Below are 26,234 nucleotides of genomic sequence, written 5' to 3'. Positions count from 1 at the left end.
AAGGGCAGAATAAAGGAACAAAGGCATTTGGAGAGAAAAAGGAGATGAACATTGGAGCATGAGTGCAGTTTGAACATTTTGGAAAGTACCTTAGTTTAGGTGATTTCCCCTTGGAACATAAGGACATTTTATGGTCCTGTTTTTTAAGTGCATTGCCCCATAGTGTACCTTGAGAAGGTTTAAGCCTGCTGCATATCTGACTTAAATCAGCAGCTTTTTCAAACAAAGAAAACTGATATCTTAGTTTGAATAAAGTGAGCAGTGCTATTTCGAAGTGCAATATGTATATCTCACGGCTACATCCATCAAATTACACCTAATGAGGAGTTTGATTTGTAACATAACCCATAAATCCTTGGTCATGATAACCTCCCAATGGGAATCCACTAATATTTATGTTGATCATCTCTGAATATTAAAGGCCACTTGCCACAGAGTGATGAGCCTTTGTTTTGTCATTGGATGCAAAATGACATCTCCTCTACTGGACAATTTTTCATACTGCAAAAGGCAACAGACACTACAAGACTACAATAAGACAAGTCAAAGTCATTTGAATTGAGTATGAAGTAAAGGTTTTTCTTACACATTCCTAAAATTTGTCAACAATGTCATGATTTCTGATTATTTAAAGAAGTCTTTTGGTGTCTTTTAGCCTCATAAGAAGATGCTCCCTGCTATTTGTACCGTGTAGACACCAACATGACCTCTGTGCATTAGAATAAAGAGGTATTATAGTTAAATTATAGTTTGTTTTATTGAATAGAAAAATTGTGGGACCTTTGGTGTAGAGATTTAAACTTTCAAGAACTTTTACAATTTCTCAAACAGTGTGCATGCTCTAAACCTACTTGTGTCAACTCCTGTCCAAAGTTGAATATTTCCCTTTTTCAGAATGTGCAATGTGATGCAGTTTTATGAAAATGCTTTTCTCTTTTCTATGTTAAACACTTCTATGCTATCAATGATTTTCTAGTTTAGAAATTTACCTGTTTTTTTCTCCAGCTCTTAGGACCAGCAAGATTTGCCTTCTTCTTCACTGTGCCAAAAATACTTATAATGGCTCGGCAGTTTTCAGGAAATAACATACTTTATACAACAAGCCAAATGCAATGTAACACTTCACTTTCCCCTCACACTTCACTCCACCCTCAAACAGTCTGCAAATGAACACTCACCCACCAGCTATAGAAAGACTCCACATGGTCCCCTCCGGATATACACAACCTGAAGACTTCACATATAATTCCCTCCAGGAACTAGGTGGACCCTAGCTGTCTGTTTGTACTGTACACCCTTGATATTAAATAATTCAGCCACTTACTTAGAATAACAGACAAAAGCTGTAATGTTAATGTCAAGTAAAGACTTTCATGTAAGTCTAACCACATGTCCATTTCACACATTCCAAAATGACAGCTCGAATACTCATTGAATATTTGAGATGTTATGGGCTGGAATTGTCTGTACATGCAGTTCTGCAACCTTGATTAAGGTTGAAACAGGTGATCATTTAAATTTAAAGTGTTGTCTACTGTTCTCTAAGAGTTGCTGAATATTTTCATTTTGTCACTACCAAGGACCATACCTGTAGTTTTTCTTGATTTGATCAATTTACTACATATATATGCAAATCACATAGACTTGACATTATGGCAGACCAGCCTTCAAAGCAGGCTGCAGCTTTGTATATTTTTGAATGTGTTTTTCTTACTTAACCTGCAGAGTTAATGTACATTTAGTAAATAGTAAGTAAGTAAAAGTTATTTATAAAAGCACATTTATAACAGTTCACGTGCTGTGCATAGTGCATTCAATAAGTAAGAAATAAATAAAAATAACAATGTAAAAGAACCATAAAACACAGACAACCACATACTTCAATACAGTTAAAATACAGTTGAAAACCAGCCTATGGAGACATGGTAGTCAGTGACAGTGAATATTATGTCAACTGAAGATGAATTTATAAATCTGCATCCACATTATAGTGCAATATTAAACCATAAGTAAAGCTTATATGATCACCTGCTTTGATCAAGTTAATTCCAGTACAACAACAAATAGATTTGGAGGAGACAGGTGGCTGGCTAGTAGGTGGGGAAAACATGTTCAGAAATAATGTAAAGTGTGGTATACAATTTGTAGTAAATTGATTAAAGCATGCAAAAAACAGGTATGTTACTTACACTCATGCACCTTTGGGGATGCAGCAGATTGCTCTGCCCTCCATACTGTCCACCCTACCAGCATACTGTCCCTGCCCTGCTAGGGCCCCACTGAGTGCCTGCCTATCTCTCAATAACCTCTGTAGGAACCACGGAGCCATGGATAGGCACGAGTATCACAGCAGGTCCCGCTCTGCAGACCAGCGGCCCACTATAGAGCGCCCCACATCCCGCTCGCGCTCCACTGAACGCCCCCACGACTCTTCGCTCATGAGGTCCATGCCGTCTCTGCCATCTGGGAGGTCCGCCCCTCCCTCACCTGCCTTGACGAGGTGTGACCCAGATTGGAGACGCTAACCATCTTAACACAGACGCAGGCTGGAGTTATAGTTGACAATCATTTCCCTGAAACTACAGCTACTCTGGAGGGAGAGAAAATTTTAACATTAGCTTACAACATCAAGAAGTCGCCAAAAAGCATTTCTTTTCTTTGAAAGTGAAACTCTAAAGCCCTGTGAATGCATCAAAGCTAACATTATTCTGCTAACTGATAATATGTAAAATAGACATACAGAGGTATGGAAACTTCCACTACTTGTTGAGGTTAGTTTGTTAGCCTTGCAACCAGGCTAGCCACCTACCCAAAAAGCTTCTTGTTAGGCCACTGAGATAAGCTAGGTTGCCTGCTGACTCTTTCTGATTGTGCCTGTCAGTAAAAAATCAATACAAAAAAATGAATTATTTTTGCATAACTATTTTCATGTCTTGCTAGTCCACAAACTAGCTTCTAACTAGAAAATATTGACTTTGTGTAATGTCTTACTCCAACACTAAGGTTTAAATTTACCAATACTATTTTTTTCCTCCCTCAGAGCAGCTTAATTTCCTCTAAATGTTTGCATAACTACGTTTGTAGTTCTAAACCAGTTCAGACCCTGTCCCATGAGCTCCCACCCACGCTGAGCCTGACTAACAAAGAATGAACTACAAAAAACACATCACTACCACCTATGTCCCACCCTCCCAGTACCCTGCTTCCCTGCCTCACCTCACCCCAGCTCACCTCACCTCACCCACTTCCCCCTCACGAGTACCCCACCACCCACCTAGCCACTTTGTGTTTTGTCCCCAAAAGTACCGGTGCTGTGTTTTTTTTTTTCACACATGTCTCAGGCACGACAGTCCTGACACAGTAGATAGCGTGCTGACTTGTTTTAATTTGGAACACACTGCTTATACGCTTGCGTGAGTATAGCAGTGATGGGCTGACATTTTCCTTTGATTTCATTACTAACATCAACCGATGCAGTTGATTCCTGTGATGGCATTCTGTTATTTTCTGTTTTTGTTTTGAGTTGCAGCCTTTTGGGGACAGTCTGAATGCATGGTCGCACTGGTCTGCTGTTTCTGCATTGAACTCTTCTCTTCTTGCAGCTTGATGAGGCGACTGTACATGCGATTCACACCTGGCATCTTTTATTGCAGCTCAGTTCCCTGCAGTTGATGTATCCCTCCACTTTCATGCCATGTGCCAAACATCATTGCTGTGTGCATTGGTTTTGTATTGGAGACAATTATCATAATCAGGAAATCCTTATTGTGTAAAACAGTGTCAAACTTTACGCTGTTTGCATAGAGCTATATTAACATTACCAGTTACCTTCAGATTCAGATTTGAATTATTAAACAATAATTGTGACCTCTTAGTTCTGCGTTTGTACAATTGCTGTTACTGCTTTTCTCAAACTGAACCTGACAGTAACCAGCTTAAAACAAGTAAATATGTGATCTAACATATGTGCTAAATTATTAAACTGATCCTACTTAAGTAGATTAGATCATGCATCAGTCTCCTTCTATATTAGAAGCTTTACATGTTTATATCAAGCGTTATTGTTTATAATCAAACTTATAGTTTTCTATTTTTGGAATTTTGGCTTTACTTTTCTCACACTGTGATGTGGGTGCGACATGGCTATGCCCTGCATCCATCATCCTAATCTGTGTCTCACCCCTACTGTCCACTACCTTTTGTCATGTAGGGCGCATCCTCGTAGTGGATCAGTCCAGACCAGTCCCACCAGTACCCCCATGTCTGGTAGACGAGGACGTCAACTTCCACAACTTCCACCCACGGGGAAAGACAGAAGTAAGTCAACCTGATTTTTTTTTTTTTTACATGCACTACAGGATCTGTCAAGAGACTTAAAGACATGTCTTTTGAGTAAGCACATCCTTATATTGGTGCAATAGTGTGTTTCTGTTCAGTGTCTCATAATGGTCTAGTTTATTTTTGGTGGCCCAGCTGATTGGGGCTAAAGAAGAGCTCTGGAAGAGCAGTTGCTGACTGTCAGAGACAGGAAGGGCTGATATTTGTAGATTCAATCTGTTAGTATAAACTATAGATCATTGTCATATATACAAGGATTTTTCTTTGTTGACTCATGTTTCATTGGTGTTTACTTTTGCCTTTCATTCATAACATTCTACTCGGTTCCTTTTCCATTTCTCTCTCAGAAGATGGAGATGAAGGAACAGAGCCTTGTGAAGGTCTGTACTTGAATGTATGGGTTTAGTCTTTCAGACTGGGAGTGCTGTTTGAGCCGCGCCTCACTCTGAAGGCCGAAACCCTGTCTGCAACAGCAGGTGGCTGGGTTTACCGGAGGCTGTGTTGGCTCTGTGCTCAGTGAACCCTCCCTCTGTTGCAGCTGTGTCTAACGTACAGTTCAGATGTCCTGTGCCATCGTGTTGTACTTATCTATAGGCCTGTCTGGATCCTACTGTTAATTGTACTAGTGTGGTGTTCAAGTGTATCCTCCCTGTTTCTGTTACTTTAGCTATTTGGACTGCTGAGATACTTCACCAAAGTAAATGTAGGGCTATTCTGTATCTACCTACTAAACAGGGTAAACTCAAGGCTTTGAAAAAGGTTTAAATTACAGTAGTTTGAACATCTCACATCCTTGATACTATAAAGTGACATTTGAAGTTGTATTTGATCCTCAGCACTCCTTTCAAATGTTATGTCTTGTAGCGTCTTGTGACAAAGAACTGTGATGAAAGCGATGATCATTTTACTCGTGTCTTTGAATCAGACACAGTGGAAAACAAAGAGTGTTGTAGCTCTGCAATGATTGGAGGGAACAACTGGGACAAAGATAGAGAGAGGGTAAAAAGCTCAAGTAGTTCTGGAGAACTTGTCAAAGCACTCGCAGAACTCTTTCATCATTGTCAGAGTCCATGAGGGCTTTCCCTGTCCTCTGTACAGCCGCCAACCAGCCCTTGCTTTCCCTCTATCTCTCTCTCCCCATCTTTCTCTCTCTCTCTCAGTCCCACCCTTGTCTGTATCCATGCCATCTTTTTATCACTCTGAAGCCCTCTCTGTCTGGTCCTCTCTGATACTTCTTTGTGTTGCCTTTTCCTCTCTACTCCTTCCCCAGCCTGTCTTTCTACCTTTTCTACTTCTGTCAGGCAGTCTATCCCTTACAACTTCTCTCTCTCTCTTCTTATTCTTCTTCTGCTTTTTTTCTTTCTTTGTGTTGGTGTCTCTCTCTTTCTCTCTCTCTTGCCACCAAACCTTTCAGGCCAGTGGCAGTATGTGGGTGTGGGGGGAGGTATTGATCTGACCATGTGCTGTAGCTCCCACAGAGCCGTATGGCACTCAGCTTATGTAATGCAGATGTCTGTATATGTAAGTGTGTGTGTGTGTGTGTGTGTGTGTGTGTGTGTGTGTAGCTTTTTATGGACTGGATCCATCTTATTGCCCCTTGCCCATTCATTACACAGAAGAGCTGGACTGTTGATAAACATGCATTTATTTGTCTCACTGCTATGCTTCGATGTCTGGTTATATCTTAAACTTGCCCATACTTAATTGTATTATATTTTTTTTTTTATGTGTGGCAATTCCTTAGAGGGGACAGGGGAGGAGCTTGGGGCATCTGAACCCCAAAATGGTCGCCCAGGTGTGTTTAGAAACAGGCTTTGAACCTATCCTGAAGGAATGTGTTTTTCTGCTATATGATTCTCTTCATATCTTTCTTCATAAAAAACATTAATGTAGTATTGACATTTACTCACAATGAAAACAAATTCAATATGCTGTTAGGAGTTTGGACTTTGTTTTGTTTCTTGGATAAGAGTAATGTACAGTATGGGTTGATGTACATTCATCCACAGGCTTGAATGAATGGCCAGACTGTTGGCAGAAACTGAAGTTCCCCACAGTTTCCACTTCCTACCTTCCCATCTGTTTATGTGGCTTGCTTTTGTTCTTTGACTGTGTGGTGTTACTACTCAACACTGCCATAGTTGCAGTGCTGACTGACTCCGTGTACCGTTTCTTAAATGTGACATTCTGTTTTTAAATTGTCTATAATTGTCATACTCTGAGCGATATTTTATGAATGATAGAATGCTGCTGTAAGGAAGTTGTTTTATGAGGATAGCAACAAATGCACGGTGCACATAACCACACATTGTTGTGCTCGTAGTATTCAGTACCATAGAGTTGCAGTGCGTTTGCGTATGGATCTGTGGGTGTATGTGCATCTGTTTTAGAGCACATACAATATGAGTTGCCATGTTAATTCGACTTACAGTACCATAAGGTTTCAGAGCTCCATCATTTGATATGCCTCCATCTATTTCTCTTACTAGCAGCAGACTGTGAGGAAAAACCCCAAGGCCCACCAGTAAATGGGAGGAAAGGCAAGTCCTCTGAATAGTGTGATGGTGTGACTTTGCTGTGTGGGCTCTCTCGGTCAACACGGTCAATCCACTAGCATCTGTGATTCTTGATACTTTGCTTCTCTGAGTGACACTTCCTTCTTACTTGCCATAGCCTATTTATTGAGGTTCTTTAATCAAATTTCCCTTTGTAAAATGTTCATCTATTAAATTCACTAACTGTGGTTAGCTCCTGTTGAGCTGAGCTGAAGTGATGATACCGGAGAGATATACGTAGCTGAAGCTGATGTTAATGTGTACAGAGGGCTGTCGTTATGATGTCTGCTGGTCTGTCATTCTCTGGCCTCAGCACGGTCCTAATCATTTCTCTTGTGTGATCCACCTCACAAAGACAGAGCTCTACATTTCTATTGTGAAACCACCAATCATTTTAATCACAGATACCCTGTACAGTACTCCCCATAAGACTGGCAGTTTCAACTCATTTTTAGGGCAGTTAGTGGCAATTCTCTGTCAAAAACATGATATAACATGATACATTTTGTGTCTTAAAAAACTTACAGTTAAGTGTAGTATTTTGTCTATTCAGTGTATTTTACTTAGCTGTAGATGAACTGTAGAGGAAAAATCTATTTTTTAGAACAGACTGTTGCCTTTGTTGGCCAGCAGATGGAGCAAAGCTCATTATATTTGATGAGGAGCTGTCTATGATTTCTTTCTTAACTATCCCTACCACTAGTGTCTGTTCCTGCGAAAAAATAAGCACAATGGTTTTCATATGTAAACTATATTAAATGGTAAATAGTTAGAAAATGTTTTTAGCACATTTATGCTAGATCTCGTTCATCATATAGTCACATTGATAATCCAGAGTCCCTAAGGTTCCTGTAATGTGCAATTAAGTGTGTGTCTGTGTGTATACATGTATGTGTGTGTGTGTGCGCGTGCACGTGTGCTGTAGAAGTGACATGGGAGGACCAGCAGCGAGGGCTGAATGGCTCTTTGTCTGACGGAGGGACACAGCCACACCTCTCCCTCACTGAGACAGGTTGGTTGGTCTGGGTGTGGATTTCTGACACTTCAAAAGCTATATTTCACTTTTATTCAGTGTTGGACTTGTTTTGTTCAATCCATCATATGAGTCCATGAACAGTAATCAGCTCATAGATCTGTCCCGACAGTGTGGTCACAAAAGCCTTGCCATGGCTTAGCAAACATGAAGCTAACAGTAAAGTGCATATGAAATCAATCAGAATGTGTCATCAGACACCCAAACAAATACCGCTAAAGGTCCATGTGTTGTTTTGGCTGTGTTCATTATGGCTTTGTGGTTAATCTGTATTGGAATTGTGAGGATCAAATCAGCCAGTGGTGTTTACATCGTCCACTGTTTGAATGTGAGCAAAATATCGAAAATGCTTCCTCATTTATTACACTAATTATTGTCAAATATATAAAACTGGCCAGGCTCCATTTTACCAAGCCACAATTCATTTTGTCCTCTATAATTATCTTACTGCTGAAAAGTAATGTTTTGAGAGTTTTTGAGGTTAAAAAGTCAAGAGAATCAAGGCAATTTTAATTGAAATATTGGGGAACTGTTTTGTAAAGTGTATTCAAAGCTTATTCAGGCCTGCCTTTTTTTGCCAAATTTTCAAAGTAATAGTCAAATTCTCTATGTGAGAGGTGTTTACAATAGAGCAAGAGAAGATTGTTGGTTGTTTCTTGTTCATAGACTTGTATAAAGGTATGCACCTTGTTTAAACAATATCTTACCAAAAGTCCTTGAAGAGTTTTCTGTGCTGTCCTTCACAATTTGTGTGGATTCTTGTTAGCTTGATTGTAGATTAACCAGTGTCAGACCTGGGCAATTTGCAGTAGAAGCTGGATGTCAGAAAAAAATGATGAAAAGAGGCAAAAAGAGCTTGCTTTACATATTAGTATGGGCCAGCAGGATTATTTCCTAGGTCAGCCTCTGGATGGCATCCTTCCATCTTTCTGTCTCTTCCTCCTTTGTGTGGTTTTGCAGTGCAGCATGGAACTGATGACTTTGAAGACACTCTGATCTCTGCAAACTGATCTGGGCACACTTCCCTCACCTTAAAATAATGCATATTTTTTATCATATAAAAATATAAAAGCTTTATGAGATGCAATCATTCATGAATGTATTTCAGGAAAACCTGATGTGTTGCTGAGGTAATGACACCACCAGTGTCTTGAGGTGCTGTGTTTGCTGCACTAGCTTAATGCGCCTCCATGGAAAAATGTCTGTGCCTCCCCGAGTTAAGCTTGGTATACGTTTACCTGTTAAGTCACTTCCTGATATGATATGCCTACAGATGGGATTTTATGTTTCGGCTTCAGGTGCAACATAGTTTATAATGACGTTGTTAAAGCATTAAATGCTTTGACTTTATGCACAGTTTTTCAGTTTGTGTTGCTGTTGAGCTTCATGTAACATGAAGTGAACGTGAAGAGTGTGAACGTCGGTCAGTTTCTTACACTCTTTTTGTTAAAATAATTCTGCGATAATTTAGAACTGGAGGAAGGAGATCGGAATCAGCTCAAAGTTCAAACAAGGTTTTAATCTTGTGCAAGAGGAGCATTCACAGAGCAACACACAGATCTGTTACAAAGTGAAGACTCAAGATGTGAAGAGAAAAGCATGGAATTTATCCCTCTCTGTGGGTGTGTTTTTTTCACTACTATAGTTCCTAATTTATGACCTGCACTTAAAGGGATACTTCACAGAGAAGGAAGTGATAAGCTCCAGTGGTCACTCAACACCAGACATAGGTAATAAATGACCTAAAACAAGGTCACAAGTTACAGGTCATGTTAAACAACGCAATCGAACATTCCTGTATAAGACTTCAGTTCACATCTCTGTTTTAAGTACAACATTTCCATCACACTTTTATTCCGTACTTGTCTTCTTTCTTTTTTTAGTATCTGTCTCCCTTGAAACTTAAAGAGTCCTCTGAGGCTGTCTTTGTGTTTGTCTCTGCATATTTCTTTAACCTTTATCTATTGTAGAAAGGCTGACTGAGCGTGATCCTCTTTTCCATCTTATCCACATTCCTGTTACTTTCACACTGGGAGCTCCTCAAAAATGATTTTGAATAAGGGGAGAGTTATAATCATGCTCCTCACTACCACCTTTTCTCTCACCATTTTCTCATACCAGCTACTTGTTCTGTGCTCTACAAAAAGCATATACACCCTCACCAACAGTGTCCATGGATCTAGAACAGAAACAAAATAATATATAAGCAAGGGAAATAAGAAGGGAAGCTGGGGGACTGTGAGGCAGATATGCAGTTTTCATCTTGCTTTGTGCAGGTTGCACAGTTGCACATATAAGCTGTGTTGTGTGCTGGTGTCTGTATATCAGCTATCAAACTTAGTGGAAGTAATGTACCCAAAATAGGCTGTCATGAATAAGAGTGAAGCATTTACTCATGGTATGTTTACCTGTATGAAAATGGAAATTCATTTGAATAAAACATATTTTTAATTGGACATGATGGTGACTGCACAAAATGTAGTTACCGAGAGTGGCCATCTCAATGATATAGACAATTAGCTCCAGTTTGTTTTCTATTGTCTTATTTACATGGCAACAGATAAGATTATTTTAGTAAGACAATCAGATTTTTTTCCAAACATGGATTATGCATAAAGACTGCTTTCACTGCTCACATTAGAAACATTTAACTTAGCTAGGTAGTCAAGGAAAGCCTTGAATGATAAAAGAAAAACCCTCTTATATAAACTATATGTAAGCTTGTATACTGGGTATTTCCATTTAGTTAAAAATACACTTTTGGGAACATCTTGTTGTTGAGGAGCTCATTATCAGCTTTCTGTTGTGTCTGAAGCAGGGGCCTATAGTCTTGGAATAGGTGGTCATTCAGAGACTGTTTGGTTGAATATAAAAAGTTAATGTCATCCAGTATGAACCCACAAACCACAGAAGACTTTACCACACTGGATTGTTCTAGTTCTGCACGCCCTTCTCTGTCTTACAGTTTTTCTCCATTGGTTTGGCTCATTTCTTGAAAACAGAAATTACATTTTCAAAACTCTAAGATAATTTAGCAAAACTGTCTTACAGTTCAGCACCACACCATAGTTCACTTGCAAAAGCTCATATCTCTCCCAAAACTGTTCACACATGCTTCAAAACTAAATTCCTTTCCCATATATATAGTCAGTGCCACCAAAAGGCAAAAGATCCTTCTCAATTGCTTTGGCTCGTTTCTCGAAACAGACCGGATGTTCTCACCACTCTTGGTGCTTTTGTTAAAATAACCTGGATGGTTCAGCACAACACCCTGGTTCACCTGCAAAAGCTCATATCTCTCCCAAAACAGTTTACTAATGTGTGAAAACTAAATTCCTATCTCATATAAATAGTCAGTGCCCCCAAAATGCATTGTCCCTTTGGCATTGTGTAAGCACTGAAAGTCAAAATGTTTAGATATTTTGTCACTATGGAAAAGGACCATTGAAATATCTCTCATGTCCACCTCTCAGTCTTAGCCCAGCCTTTTATTGACAGTGGTGACTGTACTAGTTTTTTTGTCTAGCTAACAGAAGACAATTGTGTAGAAAAATGAAAAAGAAAAGAAGAAAAATATAAGAGTACCCTCCAAGGTTTGACATCACACATTGCACTCATACTGCCAATGAAACTGTAACCATTTTTATTCACACACATAAAGTAACTTCCATACATCAGCCACTCCGCCATTGTGAGGTGGTGGTTAATAACATGGTCTATAAGTGTGGCCTGAATTTCATCCGGGACAGCATGGTGTCTTTGTGTTCCTTGGCCTCTTCCCCCTGTTCTGCCACCACCTACCCTTACTCCGCTTCCTTGAGCAGGCAGTTGCCCTTGTTCATTTACTTGGCCAGGTGCCTCCATGCTCAGAAATTGTACTGGTCCTGGTCAAGCTCTCTACATACATGTTTAGAAGCATTCACAATCATGTAACCAAACATATTGTTTGATTGGTCATCTGAGATGTGTGAAACTCCTCCTTTGTTAGTCAAGTTCTATTTTCACCTGACTGTCAATTAATCAATTTATCAAATGTTCCAAGAGATTCATATGTGGTATTCATGGTATTAGGTTCTTGACTAATTTTGACAATTGAACAGACTATTGTGCATGTGATAACTTATACAATACAATTATGCTGACATGTTTTGGAGAGAACTACCATTAGACTGAGAATCAACAATCAGTTTAGATCAACAGGATCTATTCACTTGGAAATTGTGCTAAATGTAGGCTACCTGTACTTAATCATTTGCAAAGATGTGCTAAGACATTTGCAATGTGATGAAATGAATGAGAAATTCAATTATGTTGTGAACAATTGCCAGGTGGTTTGGAGATTTGTTATTTGATGTTACTTTGAGAATGTAGTTTCTGTTTCAAGAAATGAGACAAATCAATGGAGAAAAACTGTAATACATCACTCTCTTATCCTGATGACCTACATGATACACCCAAAGTATTGAGCAAAGAAAATCTCTTGCTGTCTTGATTATCATTTGACTCTCTAATGAGATGATATTCTATGCTACAAAGAGATAAAAGCTGGTGAGGCAGATGTCTCACATTGTCTTTTTATTCATGTGACACTTCATTATTCACCCTAATAGAGTACTAATTGAGGGGGCTATGAAAATGAAGTCTGATAGAGTGGGCTTCTTTTGCCCTCCCAGTTGTCACTGTTTGTTTTGTCAGGCTCTGACTCCAGGATGGAGATGAGACAAGTAGTTAGGACAGCAGAATGGTGGACTGAGGGGGCAGCCCTGCTCTGAGAGGAGAGTTAGACACAGTGCTAAAACACTAACCCGATGTTCAACCAACAATCTGAGGTCATGTGGGCCGATGAGGGGTTGCTTACACAGGATGAAGACACAGATGAAAGTGTCTTGATTGCTGTCAGAGAAGTAAAAGTTCATCTTTGGAGGGAAAAAGAAGGGAAACAAAATCCTCATCAAAATATTTCAAGGTCTCACCAGGCTGAACAGAAGGAAAGCAGGACATGATTAATATGAAGTGGGGGAAAATGTGTAATCGGAAGCAACAGAGATCCCTCAAAGCAAGTTTATCTGGTTGTTACATAACCCTCTTTCAGAAGGATACTATAGCAGACATTTGGTTGTGTATGTGTGTGTGTGCGCATGCGTGAGCATGTGTTTCTGTGTACTTGATTGTGCACTCTTGCGCTCTATTCAAGTTGCTGATGTTTTTGTCAGCTTTTACATATTGTACTCTGTGAGGTAGTTGACGCTCTCTTTTGTGTGCTCGCTGCTCTGTGCTTTCAGTTTGTTTTGTTTTGTGTTTTTTTGTTCCTTTCTTTTCTTTTTCTGTTTTCTTTTTCTTTTTCCAGGCTGTTTCCCCACAGTTGCCCCATGCAGACTCAACTGACATCCACTACTCCTTTTACCCTCCTTCCCCCCCTCTCCCCCTCCTATCCTCAGAGGGCTCAAGTTTCCTTCTCTCTAGTTCGGGACATTAACATCTCTTTACTGTTTCAGCTCTTTTTCCTTTAAAGCACAGAACCTCACCTTCCCAACCTTCTCTACCTCAGCCTCTCCTGGCCCTGCACCCACTCGCTCTATTTTGACTTCTCACTGTGCCCATGGTGGAGTTTGTGTGTTCTTGGTGTATTCTATGATTTTGTTTGTGTGTTCTGTGCTCGTTGTTTTTGTCATTGTCGTGTCGTATTGTCGTCGTGTTGTGTCCCTCCCTCCCTCCATCCTCTCCTTCCTCACTCTGACCTTCCAAACCTGGCATACCCGGTGATCACGGCGATGACGTCGCACTCCCTCCTTCCTTCCTCTTCTCCTCCGTCTCCCCCCTTACCCTTCGTGCATCCTCTCACATCCATCTTCCTCTCCTCTGTCTGTGTCTGTCCATTCTGTGATGTGATCCCAGAAGACACGGACTCACCAAGTTGGACGAACTCAGGTCTGTCCCTTCTTCTTCTTCACCTTCTTTCTCTCTGACTCAGCCTCTTTTTCTTCTTCCTCTTCTCTACTTTTATTCCCTCTTTATGTCTTCCTGGCTTGCCCTCTCCCATCCACTTCCCTTCATCTCAGTTGTGGTTTCTTTCCCGCCTCGCTCGCATCCATTCTCCTGTGCTGTTTGCACTTGTAATTGTTCCATAGATGATGCCTCTGGCTTCCTTCCCATTTTGCACTATTCTTGTTTTGTTGTGGACAGACGATGTATGCTTACAGTTCATCGAAGCATGATCATGGTCATGCCGCTGTGGTTTCTTTGCAGCAGGTCATGTCATGAGACACTGTGTTATTATCTACCTAAAAAAACTCCTTATTGTCAATTAGCTACATATCTATGGCACATTTGCCTTGAAAATGAAACTGACATTCAGGCCACAAAGTTTTGTGTATGGTTTCACCAATTCAGGAAACTTGTGGGGCCTTTATCACTCTGAGTTTACCAGACTATCCATGCGGATTCCAGGAAGTCTTTGTGCCAGTTATGGTGAAAGAAAAAGAGATATGACATAAAGGATTAGTGAGCTTTAAAGGTGCTGGTGGTCAGCTGTTTCCTTGTTTCCAGTCACTATGCTTAGTGAAGCTAACTAGCTGCTGGCTCCAGCTGCATATTTACTATACATGCGAGAGTGGAATCGTTTTTTTTTTCTAGAAGAAGAAAATTTGAAAATGTATTTCCCAAAATGTCAAACTATTCCTTTATAACTTTACTGTATATGATTGATTGGACTAGACTAATTTTCTGACTGTTGCATACCTATTGTTATATTTTAAATCCAACAGGCTAGAAGACAAAGTCATTAAAGTACACACTATCCTCATTACTAATGCAATGTATGCAGCAGCATAACTTAACTGGAAAACACAATTAAAAGTATTAAGGTCAGCAGAGAGAAAGTTGATGTGGTGTGACATAACAAACAGCTGTTTAAATCTGTCATACTCAACATTACTCTTTGGCTGTAATTTCGAGGAAAACAAATAAAGACATTGAAGTGTGTAGGCTGTGACATGGTGACATGTTACCTAAGCAGTGAGTTAACAGTAAACAATTAGCCAAGAGAAGCAAAGAAAAGACTCCATTGTAATGAGAAAACTTCACTTTGCCTCACCTGTGCAGTCATTCATTTGCTCTCAGCTTGTACTGCTTTTCTTTGTCTGTGTGTGAATGTGTGTATATGAGGCTGCAGGCATACTGTCTGTGTGCATGGCACTTATACATGTGCATTCACCTTTACTTTATCATTGCTATCATATGACACAAAAGTTGAGACAGAGCAGTGGAGAGAATGGAGATGCAGGTACAGCAGGAAAGTCAGAATCAGGTGGTGATTAAAAGTTATTGTTGTAGCAGCAGTTTCAGCCAAAAGCATTTGTTGTAAGGTATTATTTTGTTTTGTTTTCTCTTTGGTTGCATGAAATGTCTTTAGTGCATAAAGCAGTGGCATTATTACCTTCAAAGTACAAGGTTAAGCTTGTGTATTGATTATGGTGTGATGTTCATATAATGCAAATTGCACTTGCAACAAACTATGCAACAAATCATAGTGCTTCAGTTGAATTTATGGAGAGATGAGATGGGCAAACAGGATGATGTGATGACTCCATGAAGCACTGAAAGAGGGAAGAAAAGTGGATTTTGCAAGCCTTACAGTTTGAGCTGAGAGGGATGCATTGGCTGATTAGTTGCATCATTCAGAAATTTCATTAGCTGTCAAAGGGTTGGCATTTATGTTGAATATCACATTAAATGTGTCCCAGCATTTGTTCCAAGCAGTGATGGAGGTCCTACATTCATGATTGTAGTATTATGTCCAAAGCTTCTGTACTATGTTGAAGGAATCACAAGGTTTTGCTGTTTGATTATTATTCAGTCAGTAAGAAAGAAGAACAAGTCCAGATTTCTCATAAAGTTAAGAGCCTGAAATTCTGGCAGTTGGTACAAATGTTGCTGTTTAATGTGTTTTGCATCTCACCTTTATTGGTCAGTATTTTCTGTTGTGTTTGTTTTTAATACAGCCCACCATTCAGCTTTTTCCCATTAGATCTGTCTTTGTCATAGCTCATGGCTCATAGCTCAGCAGAAGCTTGTCTCTCACCACAACAGTATGTCCCTCCATCAGGCGAGCCTTACTGTGTCAGCTGCCATCTGACAGTCTGCTGTCTCTGTGCTTAGGTATGGACATGGAGGAGAGGACCAGGCAGATGAAACTGAAAATGAACAAGTACAAGCAGGGAGCGGGCTCCGACTCCAGACTGGAACAAGACTACCACAAGGTAAAAACATGTCCGGATATGCTGAATGTATGCTTCAACTCTCCAGATCCACAAACATGTACCTACAGTATACTGTTTGCATGGTCACACTGTGCAAAGGCCATATGGCACACTTTACAAGCAGTCAAGCATGTACACATGCACATATCAACATCATACTGCTTGTGTGCATTGATGTCTGCACAGTGTTTACTCACAGATAGTCACACAAACAGACCAGAACAGGTAAACACTCAAATCAGTTCAAAGATTGGAGTTCACTGAGTTAGGTTCATTCAGGAACACTCTCGTCATTGATTAAACCATTTATTGCAACAAATGATATGCATTTAGGCTTGGCGCTGGAGGCTCTGCTCCAAAAGCTCCCCGGATTTGACAAGCAGCATGCTAAGTCACTCTGGGGAGCGCGATGCATACCCTCTGCAGGAGTAGAATCAAAGCAACTAAATAAATTAAAGTCATTTTAGAGTCAGACTAAGCAGGTTGAGGCTGGGGTGGTGGTGGCAAGCTTGCCGGCAGCAGTGATGTGTGTACAACAGTTTTGAAGGAGAGATCAATGAATGAATGCATGAATGAATGAATGACGGCTTAGGTTTAAATTGACCGCCTAATTTGGTCAGTGGTTGATGCTGATCTGATCAGCTGGCTGTCAGCTTACTACAGCTGAGCCATTATTAAACCTTGCAGATAGCTTTTTCTTTGACATTTCAATTATGAAATCTGCTCTGCAGCAACATGCCCTCCTTGAAAGAGTGTCTGTAACTCTGGATAATTCCCAGGCCTCACTTTCAACAGTAACTGCTAGGAAATATTTTGAACTGAAGATAATAATACCAATTCATGTCCACAGCACAGTCTGTGGATTATCTTTAAAAACTGTTTAAAACAAGCTTTGAGAAAGAAATTTCAGATGTCATTCTTCAGTGCTTGAGCCACATAAACAAAAGTGGATATGTCCTGATCTGCCAGGATCGATACAACCAGAAGTGACACAGGAAAACTGCTTTTTTTACTTAGGTAAACTGAGCCTTTAAGCCTTTTGCTGTAAATTTAAGGAATGTGACAGTGAGTGTGTGCAGAGTCAAGTGTTTAGAGAGCTCTGCCTGAGTCTTGGCCAAGCTGTCCAGCTCGCCTTTTAAGTCTGTGCTATGAAAACTATTGCATTTAGAGCAGCCAGTGTGTTTGCGACAGGTCTATAAAAAGCAGATTAAATTGTGAGTTGCCCTTCTCGTCTGTTGAACATTATCCTCCATTGACAAAACAATGCTCTCACTATTATTAAACTAGACTTATGAACTTTTGCTCTTCAACCACAGTGTGATACAAAGAAGTAACTATAATCCTCAGTTAAGATTCTCTTACCGTGCTCTTGGCTACACTCCTATAAATAAAACACACAGGATATTGTGTTTTACAAATTCTAAGGAAGCCCTAGTGTAAATCCAGTTTAGTAAAAGTCTGCCAACTAAATGTTTTTTTTACAGGATATGGTACCACCTGCTTAAACTGGCAATAGACAAGGTTTTTGATAATGATTCTGATGATCTGTGTGGCGATTGGTTGCCTTGGTCTACCTTGCTTTTTCTATGCTATTTTGTCGCCACTGGACACGGTGTCTCCCTGGAGAAATTGAAGGTTGACTGGCAAATGGCTTACTGGATTCAGTCAGGCTGGCAACCTGATATAATTTCTGTCTAATTTCTCGTCTCCATTATAGAATAAATTAGAAAATGGATATATCTTTGCAACAGTGCCACAATAATCCAATGATAATACCTCTTTAAAACTATCAAAAGTAAAAACACCGGATGGCAGTATATTATTGGTATGTCATTACAGATGTATTAACATGTTAGCAGGCTTTTGCTCATATTTGGTGAGGACAGAGCTAAATGTGACTGCTTTACACTGAATATTCATTGTGGTAATGCTGGATTTCCAACACTGACCCAACAATCCTGTGACCTCAGACCCCGATCAACCCTAAAGCCCCCATTTTCATTTACCATTTGTTTGAATGGGATTCAATCAATTGTCAAGAACACATAAAGAATTTCACCTCCAGGAAATTATCAATTAAAGTGGGTCCTGCATTGACCAATCCCTGAAATCCTGCCATTCAGTTGCCCATGTCATATTCTAGTTTTAAGACGTAGATTACACTATGCTCACCTGGCTCAGATTGATAAATGAAATTTAATCTCGCTATGCAGCTGGATAGTCTCACCTATAATGATGCATCATATTTGTTTAACTCATCATGTTTTCAATGTAAATTCCTAATTTGCAAAGTAACTGATTTCTATGCTGTCAGATGAATGTAGCCAACAGAAAAGTCTTCTGAAATGAATGAAGTGGCATCAAATAGAAATACTTTAGAAAAGTACAAAAGAAAAAGTAAAGGTATCCAAAATGAGTTTGCAAACAGAAGCTCACATTGTGTAAACCCACTGCCTAATATTTTTCTGCTCTATGCATGTCTCTTTGATGTATTTAACTGAAGTACATCCTAATCTTTCAGAAGGCCTACCTAATGTGCCTTATGTAACAACATCATCCTTATTTTTTATTTCAGTGCTCATCTGAGAGCTAAACTAATAACTCTACACTATTCACATTCATGAGCCCATTTCTGCAGCAGAACTTATCTTGATCGAGATTGGTAGTCCTTGAAAAGCCGTGCAAGCAGTGCTTTGTTGGCGCTTAAAGTTCATTCCATTTAGTCACTTATTTAAATTTATATTTGTCTCACAATATGAACTACCACTAAACATTTGACAAGAAAATTGTTGGACTTGTGTTTGCCAAAAGGACTGCAGTAAAATTAAGCACCCGAATATGTAAATTTTTTTTGGATAAAAGTTGTAGTCATAATAAAAACCTTTTATGTCTTGTATTTGTCCTTTGCAGCGTTCAGGCAGAGATCCACGGGGCTCAGACAACCTGTCGGCCAAATCATCGGACAGTGATGTAAGCGACGTGTCCGCTGTGTCGAGAACTAGTAGTGCCTCTCGGTTCAGCAGCACGAGCTACATGTCTGTCCAATCAGAAAGGCCGCAAGGAAACCGCAAGATCCGGTAGGCTGAAGTACTCACTAGAGGACATTGAACTTTGTCTCACTCTTTAAACTCATCAAGCTGTAATCAGGAATGGACACACCGCCCTCAGCTGTGAACATTAATTTCCATATAAGTTGCCATGTTCGGACGTTTTCAGCTTTGAAATAGTTTGCACCTGGTTAAACATGAAGAGTAAAATGCACCTGCAGCACTGTGTGACATTTTCTCAGCATGAAGAGTTCAGGTTTGGCTCTGTTTTAGAAAAAATCTGGAACCAAATGATTGAACTCTGCTTATTCAAGCTGAGGGTGAAGTTTGTCCATATCTGGCAACACACATTGAAACATGAAACACATTGCATCTCTTTGGGTGTTGTCTAATATCAAAGCAAAAAACATATTCATTTGCATGGCGCTTTGCTGTAAGTCTTCATTTCTGTTTTCTGTTATTTCCAGTCAGTCTGCTTTTGATCTCAGCTGCACTGTGTCTCTGTGTGTGTTTGTCTTTCTCTTGATGTTGACAATATTCATGCTTTGTTTGGTTTTCTTTCTGCTTTGCATGTGCTGCTCTCTTGCTTTTGTCTCCGTCTTCAGCCAGTTGCGATCAAGGAGCCAGTCTCGGGAGGGGGATGAGCAGTTAGGAGAAGTGCGAGAGGAGGAGGAGGCAGTTGGGGGAGGAGGAGAGGACAGGAGAAGGGCCAGTAAAGAGGGGAGATTGCAGGGAGGGAGGAAGGGATCAGGGGAGAGGGTAGACACAGACAAGGAGCATCAGGAGGATTTGGTGGAGAACGAAGAGGACTTGCACCAGAGGAGTATCTCAGAGACTGATCTCAGGTAACACGTGTGGCAGCCACTAACTGTAGAGCCCTACTAACAAAAATGAAGGCCCTTCCCATGACCCACTGACTTTTACACTTATACATGCTAACTATCCTCCACCCTTTAATGTTGACATTTATGTGCTGTGGCCCTTTTAATCCTTAACATTACTAAAGAGGGTAGCATTACTTCTTGGGACAGCAGCTTGGCAACCCATGCAGACTGTTCATGTGGAAGTAACAGATAAATGGACACAAACAGTACAGCAAGAATGGAGGAAGAAGAGGCAGTTCACCTAAACCACAGAAAAGAACATGCTGCCATGCAGACAGGTTTAAGAATCTTCTGCATATATATAGTACATAGAAGTATGCATGAACCATGTATACTGTATATATGTATGGATGGATATATATGATCAGGATCAGGAGGGTGTGGGAAAATAATGAAGATGAAGGAAGATGTGAGTTTTGGTAATCAACTTGCATAATACAAGAACAAATATGGAATAGCTTAATTCACCCAGAGGTGTTGGAGGACATAGAATTAGAAATAAAGAATAATTCATCCTAATCCCATTTCCAAATTAAATCTGGAAAAATGGCAACGTGACCCAGTCTAATGTACAGACTTCACTGCCAACAGATTTTATTAAAGACTGTTTCTCAGTTTTGGTCAAAAAACAGAGAAAAGTGTTGATGTTGAAGTCTCTAGATTATCCTGACTAACCTGCTGGGAAAATATCCTTTTTTTGTCTATTTTTTAAAAAATGAATAATACAATACAGCACAATGGGATGAATCAAAATTCCATTTACCACCATTTTCTTGGGGTTGAAGCAGATGGATTACTAAAGTCTTCAGTGAATGTTTAACCCTCATATCTGGCAAGAAAAACTAACACAGAGAATACTTTGCAAAAAAATAAACATAACATGTAAAGCTAGCAGTTAGTGATAAGGTGCTACATTTCTCTTTGGCACCTTTAAGACACCTGAACACTTCAGTTACAATGCTTTGGCTTCTCCTGTCATCCTTAATGCCAAGCATCCATTGAATTTCAGTATGGCTACTTCTTTCCAATGTGCCACTTTCAAGAGTAGAATTTAGGTCAGAGATTTTGCTCGGTATCTGTATTTCACCGTGTAGCATGGAAATAAGGTTATATTTCATTATCATCTATCACACATACATACATGAATGTATGTATGGAAATCTTCTCTTTTTAGGTTGATGCATGCATGCTACTTGGTTTTTTATATGTTAAGACTATATTTAAGATGACAATGGTTTACTCTGGCCACAAGAGAGTATAGTTTAATTTCTGAAGAGTGTATGACTAGTAGGTGTCGAAAGTATGTCAAGAACAAATTCAAGAGCAAATTGATTTAGAATCCCGCAGCTGGATAAAAGCCGAGCTTACTCTGCTAATAAGACATCTTTAATATAAAATCACATTCACAGCAGGATCCATGTAAGTGCTTTTTACACACATTAGTACTGCTGAGTCCATCAGCTTGGACTTGAGAGAAAACACTTTAAGATAAAACCTATATGCTCTTATGTGTGATTACTGCACCACTGTGTACAGTTTGATTAAGAAATTGCATAGCACATGTGCAGGAGGCCAAGTGCACATGGCTCAAACACAAGCAGGTCCCCTGAAAGGTATATAGGTGTTGTACCAACAAAGTGCGCTACAGAATAATGCTTACAGAAGATCTAAAAATAGATCCTGGGACAGTGCTGTTATGTCTATTGAGGCTGCAGTCTGTGTTGCTTCACTGTTTGTCTGTGATGCTCAGTGCTAGGATGTTGCGTCAGTATTTCGTCTGTCTGTCTGTTTTTCACATGCTCTCTGAGTCCTTCAGTATCGCTCTGCACCTGCAACTCGTCAACCCAAACCTATCACATTCTTCCAGCGACTCCTCGGCATGCCTTTTCTCTCTGTGTACCTCCACAACCCTCATAGCTTGACTGTCAACCAGCAGTCAATTCACTTTCAGTGAAGTTACAGGAAACTTTCATTCTTGTGATTCAAACAACTTGCTAAATAAAATGTTATCATTAAGAAACAAGACAGTTGAATTAAACCCAGCAACATTATTCCAGTTTCAGACAATGTCTTCCTCTTTCACTGAAAGTGAGCTGAATTATTCCTGCTTTTAATGCTGACAATCCATATATGTGTGATCAACCATAATTCCTTCATGACACCTACAGTATAAATCTAAGATATACCAACTTTTTTAACACAAGTAAGTCATTGCACTTTCTGCTTTACTGAGAAATCAAAACATGAGAGGAGATAAACTAATACAATAGATCACACCATGTATTTAAGGGGTGCCCAGACTCTTTCAGTTGGAGCTGAAAAGTGTCACTCTGCCTGACATGCTCAGATTGTGAATAATAATCAGCAATCAGGGATCCTACATAGGGATGCAAGAAATGTAAAAAATAAATTAAAATAAAGTCATTTGCAGTTACTTGGGTAGATATCACAGTTGCAGTTTCATGTAGGATTAGTGGAAATTACATTTGATTTTAATCTACAATTAAAAAACAATTAAAATCCTGATCATGTGACATTTGATGGCATCTGTGCCAAATGTATTGAGGGTCTTCATGCCATTTCTGCACTCAGTAAATAGCTAGGTAGCCAGCCTCAAGATGCTATGCTTTAAAATGATGTTAAAAGAGCTGACAGGGTCAGTGTTAATAAAGCACAATTCAAATGTATTTCAAACTGATATTAAAACATTCCTTGAATAGATCTGAATTAATTAACAATCCTAACATTTAGTGGTTGCTCGTGTTAATTAATTGTTTTGTATCAATTAAGAGAAAGTTAAATAATGAAGTGAAGAAAATGGATCTCTATTTTCCATACACTGTTATGTAAGCTCTGCCAGTGACGACACTCACCTCAGCCCGTGCAGTACACAGAGGATTCTTCCTGTGGGAGCCTCAAGATCAATACTATTAACACTGAAAATAATCTGTAGTGCATCTTTAGATCAATAGAGTCAGAAGTGAGCTGCTACCTGCCTCATATGAATAAAGATTCATTCACTGCTCTTCTTGTCTATGTATGAACACGAGGAAGCAGTGTGATTCGGGAGAAACATCGCTGATAGCTACATTTACTTATGACTCATCTCCCATGTATTGAGGTCACACTGTAAGTATACATAGACATTAAACAGGCCTGTCCACGTTGGCTGGCATACAAATATCACGATAACCATATGTTTTTTCATTTCATGAGCACTTCCACTGCACAGTGAGGCAAAGGCACACACGCAGCAATAAGCTGATGTTGTGTTCAGTGGTCTTCAGGATGTAAGAAGCTTTTCATCAGCACATTTAAATCCCACATCACCTCTACATTACTGTGCCTCTTTCATCCACTATTGTTGCCAGGGTAGTGGCTTGTCACATGAGGGAGAGTAAATACAGGTGTTTTAAGGGTGAAAACATTGATATAAGGAAGGAAGGGATATTTACTTTAACTTCCTGGATACCCCCACCCCCTTCAACAACAGTTAGTGATCTCAGTTCCCTCTAAGGCTCTTGATAATTTTTCAATATGAGTGTCAGACTGTAATTAATCACTTCTGTGTCAAAGTAAAACTTTGGAGCCATGTTGACAGGCATGTACGCATGCTATGCTTTTGCCAGGGGCACAGTTGCTATGGAAACCTGTTTTCTGCCTCACCCGATAAAGAAGCAGTGAAAGGTAAACAAATGGAGGGGAATTAAGGAGGACAGGGTGCACTTTATGTATACATACGACATTTAGGATCAATCATTTCCTAGTTGAGTAAAAGAAAGTTGCTTGGCAATCACACATTGGGGTCTACAGCAATATTTGTTGTTTCTAACATAAAGTTACCATGTTAAGTTAAGTTACAGTTTTTTTTATAAGATAAAGTTTTCAAAAAATCAGTTCACATTTGATGTTTAGGTTACTGATAACTGTAAATGGTTACCAAGTGAAAGTCATAGATTACTCACCCTTTTATTTCGTGGTTATAGTTCATGGTTATCTTACATTATGTAGATTACCCCATTTAAAGACCTTACAATGCCAACGCTTTCACAAGACAAAAAATGGCCAGGCTTTGTTTCGCCTTAGGAACATCTTGTCCTAGATGAAAATGCACGGTGAGCAATCTGCATGATGAGGAACACTGTGTTCTCTGGGCTGAGGTTGAAAATCAGAAATCCCCCGAGAGTCCCAGTTTTCCAAGCAGGCACATTCACACATTGAGACCGGCCTGAGTGCCAAGACCCATCAGAGGGTGGAGATACAGTCATGAGAGGAGGTGCTGCGGGAGCAGTGAGCAGATGCTGTTGCACATTTATTTTACACAGTTGTGTTTACTTTCAGTCAGTTGTATCAGTTCAGAGTGTCCAGTTAGACTTGCAGATTATCCATTTGAACCAACAAGATGTCAGTTTAGATAAGGAACATATTAGATAAATTAACATTATAAACTGTATCACAGCTCTGCTTCCTGCCCTACAATCACTACGTTTTTTTTTTTTTTAATGTATCATGCAACCTGAATTTCTATTTGATAGGGTATGTGCTTGTGTGTCTGTGCTCATCCATGTCAACCTTGGCTGTCAATAATTACAGATTTGAGAGGCAATTGTTTCCCAGTCTAACTGACCTTGCCACTCTTGTATTTGCTGCAATGGAAGGGGCAGCATTGTTGCTGTATGATGATCGTTAAAGAGCATATTTTAGAAAGTCACCTGTACCACATTGGCCCATGTTGTTGTTGGCAGTTGAGCCGCTTGAAGTCTTCTTCAAAGCTTCTGGGCTGCATTAACTGATCAAGGGCACTAATCTCCCTATAAGCATTCAATATTTATGTATGAAAGTACAGGCTGATATATAACAGAACCCACTGGCATTAGAAGTTGCATAAACAAAAAGCTTCATACTGCAGGCTGAGGTATGAAGTGTGTGCATTCTTCTAGAGCACGTCTGACTTATTTCACTGGCCGCTGGCAACCGATATTAGACTTATGAACAACTAAAACCTCTTATTTAGGACACAACCTTCATTCAGAATTCCAGTGTGGCAGTGCATAGTGTTCTTGCCTGTAGTCAGAAGATCAATACGAGCTCTCAGACACTCATGAAATATTATGTCCCACATCAGTTTTTGTTTATTTAACTGCTTGAGAACATGAGCTGCTCTCTCTCTTATTCTCTGTCAACATAAGGCCTGAAAACACAGGGACCGGCTATGATTGCATGCTAGACTTGCTGAAACTCTAGCAAAGGTTAACATTTTAATTAAAAGCATCACTCAACTTTAATGACGCGGTATTGCAACTTGAAATTATATAACAATGTCAGATGTAATCTTGATTATAAATGATAATTTGTCTTAATTCAAATACAACGGAGTTGAATGTTAATGTCCAATATATAAAAGAGCAGAACTTGAAGGAGCCTAATTGAAGTAGTTGATGAAGTCAATTGTCGTAATGAATTGATTCTACTCTCCTTTTAGTGAGCATGTCTCTCCATAAGTTGTCTTTATAAGACAGTTACATGGTAGAGGTCAGGCATTTTAATGAATGAATAGTAGCCTGAGGGTGCGACACGTTACTCATCCTATTAACAATGCAGAGCCTATGATACAGAATGTAATTTGTCTCTTCAAGATAATTTTACTAGCTGAGCTGAAATGAGACCTTAATTTGGACACTGGCCTACTTCCTTTAAAACAGGAGGAGCTGGAGAATAATGCTGCTGACAGACAACTTAGAGTGCGTGTGTGTGTGACACAATTCTGGATTAGATAAATTGCAAGTTACTTTCTATCTCTAGGTGTACCTGCAAGACAGCAGGAGAGCAGTAGATGTTAAGCTTGATGAAATTGAATTTCCTTTATTTTTTTTTCTAAGTCTAGAGTTTTAACATGAAACTTATGAGATACTAATCATCGTCATCTTTTTGCTTGTTCAACCAACAAATTGTTTCAATTAAAATAAATGTAACATTTATGAGTAAATTGGTCAAATCGTTTAAACACAACAGTTTATGATAAATATGATATTTTGAAGTTCAAGTAGGTGTCTTATAATGACAGCTAGGTCCATTATTTTTCTAACACATAGATGCTCAGATTTCTATGAAACTTCAAG

The 26,234-nt window shown here is 39.5% G+C and overlaps 1 protein-coding gene across 49 annotated transcripts in view; it reads left to right on the top strand.

The window, feature by feature from the left end:
• The window catches only part of rims2a (regulating synaptic membrane exocytosis 2a), a 156,239-nt gene that overhangs the window by 108,892 nt on the left and 21,113 nt on the right, over positions 1 to 26,234 (top strand). For 27 of the 49 annotated variants that reach the window (XM_037074150.1, XM_037074145.1, XM_037074149.1 and 24 more), the window contains 6 exons: positions 2,315 to 2,500; positions 4,211 to 4,317; positions 4,686 to 4,718; positions 13,822 to 13,854; positions 16,084 to 16,184; positions 19,095 to 19,261. In XM_037074150.1, coding sequence (XP_036930045.1) covers positions 2,315 to 2,500; positions 4,211 to 4,317; positions 4,686 to 4,718; positions 13,822 to 13,854; positions 16,084 to 16,184; positions 19,095 to 19,261 — 627 coding nt within the window. The remainder of the gene's footprint in view (positions 1 to 2,314; positions 2,501 to 4,210; positions 4,318 to 4,685; positions 4,719 to 13,821; positions 13,855 to 16,083; positions 16,185 to 19,094; positions 19,262 to 26,234) is intronic. The other 22 variants (XM_037074168.1, XM_037074169.1, XM_037074181.1 and 19 more) reach the window with 8 other exon arrangements.

This window comes from Acanthopagrus latus, chromosome 17 (genome assembly GCF_904848185.1).
Source record: "Acanthopagrus latus isolate v.2019 chromosome 17, fAcaLat1.1, whole genome shotgun sequence".
NCBI classification, from domain to species: domain Eukaryota; kingdom Metazoa; phylum Chordata; class Actinopteri; order Spariformes; family Sparidae; genus Acanthopagrus; species Acanthopagrus latus.
The sequence above is the reverse complement of the archived record's forward strand: the minus strand, read 5'-3'. Positions and strand labels throughout refer to the sequence as shown.